Raw genomic sequence first — 13,186 nt, 5'->3', positions numbered from 1 at the left:
TGAGAAAAATGTACATGTATTCAATACTTATTCTATCCGCTGTGTATGGATTTGAAAAGTGCTGTGTGTACTGTATTTTTGTTTGCAAATTTGTCATCTCTTAATAGGACAAATTAAGACCCCTGAAAGATTGGATGTGATTGGTGAGTGACGAGGTGTGACTACTGCAAATAACAAAAATATATACACTATCGCCTCTACTGCTTTTTTTGGCATTTAACCCAGGTCAGTGATTCGGAGACCACAAGGCTTCCTGGCAACTTTACGTTGATTGCAGAATTTTCAGTAATAAACGTGTGTAATTCTACTAACATTTACTGATGGACTACATTATTTACTTACCGTATAGTGTGTAAAAATCACATAAAAAGAAAAATGTACTAGCAGCACAAAGGAGAGGTGGAATCAGGAATGATATGTAAGTCGTTCCCAGTGCTCACGTCTCAGAACAATATATTTTATAGGATAATAGTACGTCAGAATTTTAGCTCTATTATTCCTGCTGATGCATGAAATTGTGACTTCAGTATTACTGATTATGTGTGAATATTACAGACACATGGCCAGGGCTGCCATCAGAAATTATGGGGCCCGGGACTGACAGAACAGGCAGGGCCCCTTGCAGTGGGGGGCAGTTTGTCAAAGGGGGCATTGCGGTGGATAATGTGGGTGGAGCTACAGCGAAGGTGGGGCATTAAATGTGCATAAACCAGTTTAAAAAAAAATTGTCAAAGTTTGGGCTTATGGGTGGGTGTTAAAACATGTCAATCTATCATATAAAGGTGAAGGTAAGAGCAGGGTGAGGTTGTGGGTGTGAAAGCGAGGTGTGGATGTGAGTGGAGGCTGAGGGAGCAAGGTGAGGTTGTGGGTATGAGAGCGGTGTGAGAGCAGGGTGAGGTTGTGGGGGTGAGAGCTAAGTGTGGGTGTGAGAGCAGAGTAATGGTGTGGGGGTGAGAGCGAGGTGTTGGTGTGAGGGGAGGGTGTGAGAGCAGAGTGACAGTGTGGGTGTGAAAGGAGGGTGAGGGCGTGAGAGCAGAGTAATGGTGTGGGTGTGAAAGGAGGGTGGGGGCGTGAGAGCAGAGTAATGGTGTAGGTGTGAAAGGAGGGTGAGGGCGTGAGAGCAGAGTAATGGTGTGGGGGTGAGAGCGAGGTGTGAGGGGAGGGTGAGGGTGTGAGAGCAGAGTGACTGTGTGGGGATGAGAGCAGAGTAATGGTGTGGGGGTGAGAGCGAGGTGTGGGAACAGAGTAATGGTGTGGGGGTGAGAGCGAGGTGTGGGTGTGAGAGGAGGGTGAAGTGTGGGTGAGGTTGTGAGAGCAGGGCAAGAGCGTAGGGTGAGGGAGTGAGAGTGCAGGGTGAGAGTGCAGAGTGAGCGCATGGGGAGGGGGTGGGAGTGCGCACAGTGAGGGACTGAGAGCAGAGTAATAGTGTGGGTGTGAAAGGGTGAGGGCGTGAGAGCAGAGTAATGGTGTGAGGGTGAGAGCTAAGTGTGGGTGTGAGAGCAGAGTAATGGTGTGGGGGTGAGAGCGAGGTGTGGGTGTGAGAGGAGGGTGAGGTGTGGGTGTGAAAGCAGAGTAATGGTGTGGAAGTGAGAGTGGGGTGAGGGTGTGAGAGCAGAGTATTGGTGTGGGGGTGAGAGGAGGGTGAGGGCATGAGAGCAGAGTAATGGTGTGGGGGTGAGGGCAGAGTAATGGTGTGGGAGTGCGAACGAGGTTTGGGTGTGAGAAGAGGGTGAGTGCGTGAGAGCAGAGTGAAGTGTGGGTGAGGTTGTGAGAGCAGGGCAAGAGCATAGGGTGAGGGAGTGAGAGCACAGGGTGAGAGTGCAGAGTGAGAACGCATGGTGAGGGGTGGGTGGGAGAGCGCACAGTGAGGGGTTGAGAGCAGAGAGAGAGCGGGAGTCTCTGTACCTTGTCTGTCTCCATCACAGGAATATATGTGAGGTGGGATCCACCGCAGCCTCCTGCTCCTGCCTGTCCGAGCACTACTTCACCAACAAGCGGCAGCGGCTGTAGGCAGCTTCTCCCCTGCCGCTGGTCCTTCCTCTCTCCCCGGCTACTCTCTTCCCAGCACAGTCTCTCCCGCTGGCAGGTGGTTGCCTTACTGCTGCTCCTGTTTCAGCCAGGCATGCCGCTCACCCGGAGATGTGGAAGTTTGGCTCGTGCCCAGTGTACATTTCAATTGGAGCTCGCAAACCGGTAGCCAATCAGGAGCTGCCGCTGCGGCTGCTCCTGATTAGCTGCTGGCCTGCAAGCTATGAGTGGCTCGTGGCCGACCACAACTTGTAATGCCTGCGGTGCTTATTTTCTGCTGCCACCCGGGCTCCCTTTCTCTTCGGGCACGGGACTATAGTCCCGGCAGTCCCCCCCTGATGGCGGCCTTGATGGCAACCATGCTTTGGACACTCCAGTTATTATGATGTCTGGAACAGCAGACTATAGTTTTGCCAGGCTGTCAGTTGCATCATTCCCTAATTTAAAGGATTTTTTGGCTACTGAACTCACCAGTCTCCACCATGCAGTCTTGACTTACCAATATGTTCTAAACCAGGGATGGGGAACCTCAGGCCCCGGGGCCATATAAGGCCCGTGGAATCATTTGGTCTGGCCCTCTGAGCTTTTTTGCCTAGAATGGCACCCTGCAGCCAGAATCTATGCAACAGTGCCGCCTGGAGCATCCTTAGGACGCTTCTGCCGTTCACACCGCTTCCCTTACAGCTCCCCGGAGCATCCTCAGGATGCTCCGGACATTGCTATAATCACCGGCGATTGTGGCCCCGCCCCTGAGACATCACACGGAGGGTGCGTGGCCTGGACCGGGCCCGCCAATAATATTATATATATCAAAATAGCCCTCAGCAGCAAAAAGGTTCCCCACCCCTGGAAATCTAAACTATAACTCCCAGCCTATTCTGAGGCTCCACCCACCCCGCCCCCCTAAAAAACTAGTCAGACCACCTCTTTTTGTCATTTGTGGGCTATTTCTGGGAATGAATCAGGCCTTGTATAGAAGAAAAGGAGATCCTAAGGAACCAGGGGGTATATATTTACTAAAGCTTCTAAAACTGATAAGTGGTGATGTTGCCCATAGCAACCAATCAGGTTTTGTGTATTATTTTCTAGTATGCAATATAGAGAAATGATAGCTAGAATCTGATTAGTTGCTCATAGCAACATCACCACTTGTCTGTTTTAGAAACTTTGGTGAATCTCCCCCCAGGACACAGAGCCGCCCTGCTTGCACTATACTAGGCATGGAGGACATCGCTCAAAAACATCGGAAAATTGCAAGTATTACTGCACAAAAACCTATGAGTTTTAGTTATTTCTAAACTGAGAAAAGGGCTGGGATAGAGCCACAGGAAGAAAGCCACTGATGAGCCAGTATGAGAGGAAGAGACAATCGCATTACCTTGTTCCAGGACAGCTGCCACAGTTACAAATGCCAGCTGAGCCACCTGATCCTGCATGTTAGATCCTAGAAGGAAGTTGTTCTGGTAGGAAACAAATAAAAGTTAGGATTAGAAGCTATATGGGAAGATGGGTTTGTACTGTGAGATGTGTTGAAGATTTTTTATTGTAGATCTTCTGCTGCAGATGTTGGTGTTTTGCAAATATATATATATACTGATAGCAGAACTTCCTCTTTTCAATGAATCAATGGCTGCTTTGCAAAGAAACACAATGATCCTTTATTTTTTAAATAAATGGATCTCTACTTCCTGCGAGTTACAGACATGGCACAGAATCCAGCTCTTGGGACTTAGCGAGTGATCCTTTGCTTTTATACAGAATAGCTACCAACATTCCTTATGTGAAAATTGTATCAGTTTTTACCATGTGCTATATATACTTTGTACACCCATAACTGTTAGCAATAATACAAAGTCCAAAACTATCGTAGGGTATGATATAGCACTTTAATGCAGTACTACACTGTGCTGTAGGCAGTCTTTCAGGTAACGGTTCCCACCCTATCCAGTTATGGTTACAGGCAGACGAAATTAAACAACATGCTGCATGTCGACCTTATGTCAACATTATTAGGGGAATTCAATATGGAGCGAAAACTAATTTTTTGCGTTAATATCGCACCCATGACGTCATTATCGCAGGTTTTAGTTTTACACTGTATTCAATTTCAAAGACTTTTCGCAGGTTCGAAAAAAAACGGGGATAACTTTTCACCACTGAATAGGTGACGGAAAAAAGTGCAGAATTGGGGTTTAGGGGTGCAGGCTTAAAAAAAATAGCCTGCACCCCTGGGAATGACATTTTAAAAAGAACTGTGTAAAAAAAAAAAAAAAAATAGGGACACCCCAAAAAATTAATTTAAAAATTGGGGTGAAAAAAAAAAATGGGAAAAAAGTGTTTAAAAATAGGGAAATAGGTTCAGGGCTATTCTGCAAGGTGTATTCTAGAATAGGCTATTAGCGGCAGGTGCATAGTTGCAGAATTTTTAAAAACTTACTTTAGGGACATAAAAATATGCTAGTACCCATTTTCATGTACCCCAAATTTGATGGGACCACTTAAAAAAATGAAAAAAATAACCTAAGTGCTCTTCTGCATCACTTCTTCAATGTCGGGAAAAAAACACCTGCTGCGGCTAATTAAATCCCAGACTTTCATTTGCAGGCTAAAATGGGGGTACCCATAGTGATCCCCCATGTTTTTACAGCTTTAGGGGGTCCTACAATTTTTTTAAGGAACATTTTGTAATTTAACACAAATCCCACTTCGCAGGCTCCCATTTTCGTAGGTTTCATATTGAATACGGGGATAAGCGGGCGCGCGCCAGATACTTTATCCCAGGTAAAAGCTCCGATATGAAACGTAAACTTCAACAGCAAAGTTTACGTTTCATATTGAATACCCCTTTATGTCTGCAAAATATACCGAACCCTCACATCCCACATCCCATATAACCTTTTTCAGCATCAACATTTACCCCCTTGCAACCCAACATTTGCACAATAGCAGCCAGCGGTGGTTCTAATCTTCCTCCTGTGGAGGGGCTGACCGGGTTGCAGCAACCCCTCGCCTCGGCTGCGGTCTGGCTCCTATCCATTGCGCTTCTGCGGGAAAAAAATGGGGGGAAAAAAAACACAATCTAGCCTCGCGCATGCGCAGTAAATACAGCATCGGCTAGGGGCTGCATTAACTGCTATGATTAAAGCAGAAGAGGCTTACCATTGGAAGCATTCTGGGCTCCATTTATAAACCAACGTAACTACCAGCAGCATTTTTCATTTAGTATCACTGTTATACAAATGAAAATGCCACAAGTATTTATCAATACTTACCCCTCAACCCCCCCGGCGAGGTCCAGCGAAGTCCTCTTCGTCGTCGAGGTCCTCCGCTGGGCCTAACACTGCCAGCGACGGGCTCCTGTGTAATGCGCATGGGCAACGGTCCGTCTGCACAAGGAAGAAGGGCAGCGCCAGATCCCCATTGCCATCAATGTGGACTGCATCGCTCTCACCATCTACATATGGCGAGAACGATGCTGTAACAAACAGCGGTAATCTTAGAATGTGTTTGTTAAAGACACAAAGGATGGCATACTTCATTAATAAATGGTGCCCTCTATCTGCTAATTGCAGTCCCAGGGAGGGAGAACTCCTCTCCCTGGGTGCCTGTCTGACGTGAGCATAGCAGTAAGTGCTTCCATCAGGGAGGTTTTTCTCCCATTGGAAGGAAGGTTGGAACCAACGCTGTAACAGCACCCCGTAGGTTGTTTTAGTGGGGCTCCGACATAAGGGCAAGACGCATTCTGCCCTTTTGAAATCGGGCAGGACGCAGCTCCCTGCTAAAACAGCCTAGAGGGAGCACTAGTACAAGCAATTGAGGCACTAACAGAGTTTTACGATAAGTTGAAGAGTCCAGCAATCTCCCTGATTTCATCTTACCCTCATTATGTAGCTGTGTGTGTGTATGTATGTATGTATGTATGTATATATATATATATATATATATATATATATATATATATATATTAGGGGTGTGCACCGGCCACTTTTCGTGTTTTGGATCTGGATTGGTTTTGCCAAAACCACCCTTCCGTGTTTTGGGTTCTGGGTTTTGTGTTTTGGATCTGTATTTCTTTGAAAAAAAGCATAAAAACAGCTAAAATCATAGAATCTGTGGGTTTTTCTACTCCTATGCTATTATTAACCTCAATAACCTTAATTTCCACTCATTTCCAGTCTATTCTGAACACCTCACACCTCACAATAGTGTTTTTATGTCCAAAAGGTTGCACCGAGGTAGATGGATGACTATGCTAAGCGACACGAGTGGGCGGCACAAACACGTGGCCCATCTAGGAGTGACACTGCAGTGGCAGACAGGATGGCAGTTTGAAAAACTAGGCCCCAAACAGTACATAATGCAAAGAAAAAAAAGAGGTGCAAGATGGAATTGTCCTTGGGCCCTCCCACCCACCCTTATGTTGTATAAACAGGACATGCACACTTTAACAAACCAATCATTTCAGCGCCAGGGTCTGCCACACGACTGTGGCTGAAATGATTGGTTCGTTTGGGCCCCCACAAAACAAGCTGGCAATTAATCTGTCCCTGCACAAACTGGCTCTACGGAGGCAAGATGTCGTCCTCATCCACCGATTCATCACCCTCTTCAGTGTTGTATACATCCTCATCCTTACAGAGTATTAATTCGTCCCCACTGGAATCCACCACCACAGGTCCCTCTGTACGTTCTGGAGGCTGGTCTCCCTGGAAGAGTTGATAATTCATTTTTATGAACATCATCTTCTCCACATTTTGTGGAAGCAACCTCCTACGCCTTTCGCTGACAAGGTTCCCGGCTGCACTAAACACTCTTTCGGAGTACACACTGGAGGGGGGGCAACTCAGGTAAAATAGAGCCAGTTTTATATAGGGGCCTCCAAATTGCCTTTTTCCTGCCAGTACAGGTATGGACTGTCTGACATGCCTACTTGGATGCTGTCACCGATTTAATCCTCCACCATTCTGTCAATGGTGACAGTATCATATGCAGTGACAGTAGACATGTCAGAAATTGTTGCCAGGTCCTTCAGTCTGGACCAAATGTCCAAACTTGGTCCTGCCTGCCCTGCATCACCGCCAGCGGGTTGCTTAGGATACCTACGTTTTTTCCTGGCAGCTCCAGTTGCAGGAGAAAATGAAGAAGGAGCTGTTGACGTGTCACATTCTGCTTCAGCTGACAGTGTTTTCACCAGCAGGTCTTTGCACCTCTGCAGGCTTGTGTCGGCCGGAAAGAGAGACACCACATAGGCTTTAATCCTAGGATCGAGCACGGTGGCCAAAATGTAGTGGTCTGATTTCAGCAGATTGACCACCCTGGAATCCTGGCAAAGCGAATGAAGGTCTTCATCCACAAGTCCCACATGCCGAGCGGAATCACTCCGTCTTAGCTCCTCCTTCACTTTCTCCAGCTGCTTCTGCAAAAGCCTGATGAGGGTAATGACCTGACTCAAGCTGGCAGTGTCTGAACTGACTTCACGTGTGGCAAGTTCGAAGGGCTGGAGAACCTTGCACAGCATGGAAATCATTCTCCACTGCGCTTGAGTCAGGTGCATACCCCCTTCTTTGCCTATGTCATAGGTGGATGTATAGGCTTGAATGGCCTTTTGCTGCTCCTCCATCCTCTGAAGCACATAGAGGGTTGAGTTCCACCGCGTCACAACCTCTTGCTTCAGGTGATGGCGGGGCAGGTTCAAGAGTATTTGCTGGCGCTCCAGTCTTCGGCACGCAGTCGCTGAATGGCGAATGTGGCCAGAAATTTTTCGGGCCACCCAAAGCATCTCCTGCACGCCCCTATCGCTTTTTCAGAAAATTCTGCACCACCAAATTTATTGTGTGAGCAAAACTTGGGACGTGCTGGAATTTGCCCAGATGTAATGCCCGCACAATATTGGTGGCATTGTCAGATATCACAAATCCCCAGGAGAGTCTAAATTGGGTAAGCCACTGGGCGATGATTTCCCTCAGTTTCTCTAAGAGGTTGTTGGCGGTGTGCCTCTTAATGAAACCAGTGATACACAGCGTAGCCTGCCTTGGAACGAGCTGGCGTTTCTGAGATGCTGCTAGTGGTGACGCTGCTGTTGTTGCTGCGTAAGGTGATACATCTACCCAGTGGGCTGTCACAGTCATATAGTCCTTAGTCTGCCCTGTTCCACTTGTCCACATGTCCGTGGTTAAGTGGACATTGGGTACAACCGCATTTTTCAGGACACTGAGGACACTTTCTGACGTTTCTGTACAGTCACGGTATCGCCTGCCTAGTGAAGTGGAATCTAGACGGGATTTGGAACCGGGGACACACTACCTCCATCAATTGTCTAAATCCCACTGCACTAATGGCGGATACCGGACGCACGTCTAACACCAACATAGCAGTCAATATGTTTTGCTTCAGGATGACTGCTGTTGTACTTCATCCTCCTCGCTAAGGACTGTTGGAGGGTCAATTGTTTAGTAAAAGTAGTGGTGTTCCTACTTCCTCTCTGGGATGATGAACGACTCCCAGCAGCAGTGGCAGCAGTAGGCATAGCAATGCAGGATCCTCTGGAGGAATCCCGGATAGGAGAGTCAGTCATGCCAGTGACATGGCTTGCAGGACTACTTCCGATCCTGACTAAGGAGGAAATTGACGAGGAGGGAGTTGACGGTGTGGTTTGCAGGCGCTTGGATACAACAGGACAAAGGGATTTATGTGTTCCTGGACTGCTTACGGTCTTAGCCAAAGTTTCTGAACTTGACAGTAACTTTTTATGAACGCGCTGCAGGTGACGTATAAGGGAGGATGTTCCTAGGTGGTTAACGTCCCTACCCCTACTTATTTCACCTTTACATATGGTACATATGGCAAGACAGTTGTTGTCCGGATTTGGATAGAAATATTGCCAGACCAAAGAGGTGGAATGTTTGGTCTTCTGCCCAGGCATTACTGTGAAGGGCTTTTTCATCCCACGGACAACAACTGTCTCCCCCGGAGCCTGATGTAAACAAACCACATCACCATCAGAATCCTCCTCGCCAACTTCCTCCTCAGCGCCAGCTACACCAATGTCCTCATCCTGTTGTACTTCAACAGTGACATCTTCAATTTGCATATCAGCAAGTGGATTGTGGGTACTACTTTCAGCACTTGCAGGGGGCGTGCAAATGGTGGAAAGAGCCAACTCTCCACCACACTTGGACTCTCCTTGGGGATTTGTGATACCTAGTTAGAACGCACAGTTCTTCGCTGTGCTTTTGCCAGCTTAACTTGTTTGATTTTTTTAGCGGGAGGAGGGCTTCCATCGTCATGTGAAGCTGAACCACTAGTCATGAACATAGGGAAAGACCTTAGCCGTTCCTTCCACTCCGTATCGGAAATGGCATATTGGCAAGTTTACGTTTCTCCTCAGATGATTTAAATGTTTTTTTTAAGGTAATTTTCCTGAACTTTGTCATTTGGGATTGTATATGCCCTCTACTATGACATTGGGCATTGGCCTTGGCAGACGACGTTGATGGCATGTTATCGTCTATGTCATGACTAGTGGCAGCAGCTTCAGCACTAGGAGGAAGTGGTTCTTGATCTTTCCCTATTTTATTTTATCGGAGAAAGTTTGGTCCTCCATTTATGTTATATTGATATATACGTGCGGCTAAGGCGCACACAAACACAGAAAATAATTTTTTATTTTTGTTGGAGACTAGTGCACTTTGTGGGTTACACCACCCTTTAAGAAATGAGCCAGCCGGCTCTTTACTTATGGGACACAGGCGCACGCTTGGCGCTGCTCCTTTGCTGATGCACTTGCAGCTACAGTGCACACAATTCACAAAGACAGAAAAAAAAGAAGAATTTTTTATTTTTTGTGGAGCGCACTTTGAGGGTTAGACAACCCTTTAACAGACGAGCCAGCCAGCCCTTTACTTATGAAACAGGCGCACGCTTGGCGCTACTTTGTTGATGCACGTGCGGCCACAGTGCACACAATCACAAACACAGAAAATAATTTTTTATTTTGTTTGGAGTGCACTTTGGGGGTTACAGCACCCTTTAACGGTCAAGCCAGCCGGCCCTTTACTTATGACACAGGCGCACACTTGGCGTTACTTTGCTAATGCACGTGCGGCTACTGCGCACACAATTCACAAACACAAAAAAAATATATATATATGTTTTTTGGAGTGCAGTTTGGGGGTTACAGCACCCTTTAACGGACAAGCCAGCTGGACCTTTACTTATGGGACACAGGCGCACGCTTGGCGCAGCTCCTTTGTTGATGCACGTGCAGCCAGAGTGCACACAATTCACAAACACAGAAAATAATTTTTTATTTTGTTTGGAGTGCACTTTGGGGGTTACAGCACCCTTTAACGGTCAAGCCAGCCGGTTCTTTACTTATGACACAGGCACACGCTTGGTGTTCCTTTGCTGATGCACGTGCGGCTACTGCGCACACAATTCACAAACACAAAAAAAAATAATAATAATTTTTTGGAGTGCACTTTGGGGGAGCACCCCTGATGCACAGATCACCCCCTGGACAACACTACAGCACCCTTCTAGGACTACAGCCTTTATGGGACACTGCACAACACAGTCCAGCCAGCCCCTATAGACTTTGGAGTGGACACTGCCCCTATGACTGCAACTGACTGCACAACACAGCCCAGCCAGCCCCTATGGACAAGAGCAGCACAACACAGCCCAGTCAGCCCCTATGGACTGAGTGGTCACAGCCCCTATGGACAACAGCAGCACAACACAGCCCAGCCAGTCCTAGCTCCCACCCTCCCTCTTCACTGTCCACAGCCGGAGTGAGAAATGGCGCCGACGCGGGGACCTTTTATAGAATCCAAAACCTGCGAGATCCGGAAGGCGGGATGATGACGTTTTGCCTAGATTTCAGATCCGAGTCAGGCGGGAAAAGTCGAGCCTGACTCGGATACGACTCGGATCGGGGGATTCGGATTTCAGAAATCCGAACCCGCTCATCCCTAATATATATATATTAAAAAAAAAAAAAAAAACAGATATTCAAATGGGATCATTAGTATCCTTTCCCTGCATTGGGTATAAGAGACAATGATCCTTATGGCTACATACATTTTCTGAAAAGTATCAGTGTGTTTTCATCAACAGCAGTACACGTCCACTTTATCGCCGCGCTCATAGGTGTTGCTTCCACAATCTCCCTGAAAAGCTTTGATATACACTAGTGTTCATTTTGGGGGGTTTTTTGTCAGGAGACAGCCCAGCAGTAAATTTTTTGGACTGTGGAAGTAAACGGGAGCACTGGAGGAAGCCCACGCAAACACATGGAGAACATACAAACTCCAAATAATTAGGGCCGTGGCAGGAATCGAACCCAAGGCCTCAGTACTGTGAGGCAGTAATGCTAACCACTACCCCAACTATGCCACCCACTGTGAATCCCATTACTCGTACATGATTTAGCTTCAAAGTACATGCTGTATATGTCACTCCTTTAATTCGGGACACACACAAATTACACAGGTTCTGTGGCTGGCTGACTTCAAGTCTCCATTTCACCTGATTTTAATCAGTCACAGAACCTGTGTAATTCACATGTGTTCTGAATAAAGGGATGATAGGGCAAGCCTATGTATATGGAAAGGTGCCATTATTACTGTGAAAATCAAAATCTCTCCACTGCATATTGTTATCATATTGTTGTATAGAAATATTGGTCCTTATCTGTCCCCATCAGATTGTGTAATGGCAGCAGCAGCCTCATATATAAGAAATGCTTTAATATGGTCTATAACACAGGTTCTCAAACTCGGTCCTCAGGACCCCAAACAGTGCATGTTTTCCATGTTTCCTCACAGAATCACAAGTGAAATAATTAGTTCCACATGTGGATCTTTACAATGTGTCAGTGAGTAATGAATACACCTGTGCACCAGTTAGGTGACCTGCAAAACATGAACTGTGTGGGGTCCTGAGGACCGAGTTTGAGAACCACTGGTCTATAACATCTTGTGCATGCACAAGTTACAGACCTGTATGTAGTGTTGGTACCTAACATACATTATACACTGTAAGATCCCTATTCTTAAATTCTCACCTTTTCTTGACTTGGACACAGACCTTTCCCTCAGTCTTTAATACATATTGGACTATACTATACCATGGGTTTCATCCACCTCCTCCTAAATTTATCACTATAAAAGATTATCAGACAGTAGTGTATTATATATACAGTGCGTGTAGGTGCTCTGTGCAGTATTTTATGTCATAGAAAGAAATGCAAAATACACAAACTGCCATGCATAAAGGGATGGGAATGTTGCTCAGACTCCCATATTGTCACATGAAGCTGTGGAGTTTTATTCATATATATATTATATTATATATATATATAATATACATTACCTATGTTTAATGAAGGAGAGTGAAAGAGAGAACTGATTACCTTAATGAATTGGTTTCCCTGTTTTCCTTTTGCAGTATTCTGCTCCTCCCAGCAGCTCCCTGGCTAGTAGTATACAGTTGCTTTCCCTGCCTATAGTGGTTCCTCTTTAGAGCTGATCAGGGACTGCTCTGTTTCCCAGCTATAAGGCAGATCCTGTTAGGGTACCTCGTGGTTTATGGTCTGAGGTTGCAGAAGTAGCTGTCTGTATGTGCTGGATAGCTGATTACTATCTAGGAGTGCTGTGCTCCCTCATACACACGCCCTGACCATCTGTGTCAGCATGACAGCTCCTTTGTGTCAGAGCTTCTCTCCTGGGGCCAGACTTGTATTGTGATGAAGAATAAGCACTATAATGATATGTACCATGATGAGAAATAAGCCTGCCTATCATTTGCTCTTCACCACAGACATTCATCCTGACACTGGGGTTGTGTAATGCAGATATTGAACTACTGTGTTAATATTAGTGGGTTGGGACATGTAAAGAAAACATTAGTAGGTGACGACATTGTTCAGCCAGCAACATTTTGGTTCCAAAACTTTTTTTTTTTAATCTATAAACATCGGAATTCCCTCTTCAACATGAAACCTGGCGCTTTACTCAATTATCTAATAGCGCTTCCTATAATAAACAGTTACTTTATTTCTATATCTTTGTTTTTCTGTTTGTAGGTCACTGTGCAGCTATGTACACTCTGTGCAGATCAGATAAACACTCAGACTCTCTGAGCAATTACCACATCA

At 46.1% G+C, this 13,186-nt stretch overlaps 1 protein-coding gene across 1 annotated transcript in view; it reads right to left on the bottom strand.

Moving 5' to 3' along the window:
• Positions 1-12,621, bottom strand: part of LOC148479219 (leukotriene C4 synthase-like) — a 48,745-nt gene extending 36,124 nt beyond the window's left edge. Inside the window, exons 1-2 of the mRNA XM_088454740.1 lie at positions 12,443-12,621; positions 3,407-3,488 (exon numbers count right to left, since the gene is read on the bottom strand). Coding sequence (XP_088310866.1) covers positions 3,407-3,464 — 58 coding nt within the window. The 5' untranslated portion in view covers positions 3,465-3,488; positions 12,443-12,621. The remainder of the gene's footprint in view (positions 1-3,406; positions 3,489-12,442) is intronic.
• Between the last annotated feature and the right edge of the window lie 565 nt (positions 12,622-13,186).

This window comes from Taudactylus pleione, unplaced genomic scaffold (assembly GCF_031769625.1).
Source record: "Taudactylus pleione unplaced genomic scaffold, aTauple2 ptg000629l, whole genome shotgun sequence".
Lineage (NCBI taxonomy): Eukaryota > Metazoa > Chordata > Amphibia > Anura > Myobatrachidae > Taudactylus > Taudactylus pleione.
This window is presented reverse-complemented; position numbering and strand designations above follow the sequence as displayed.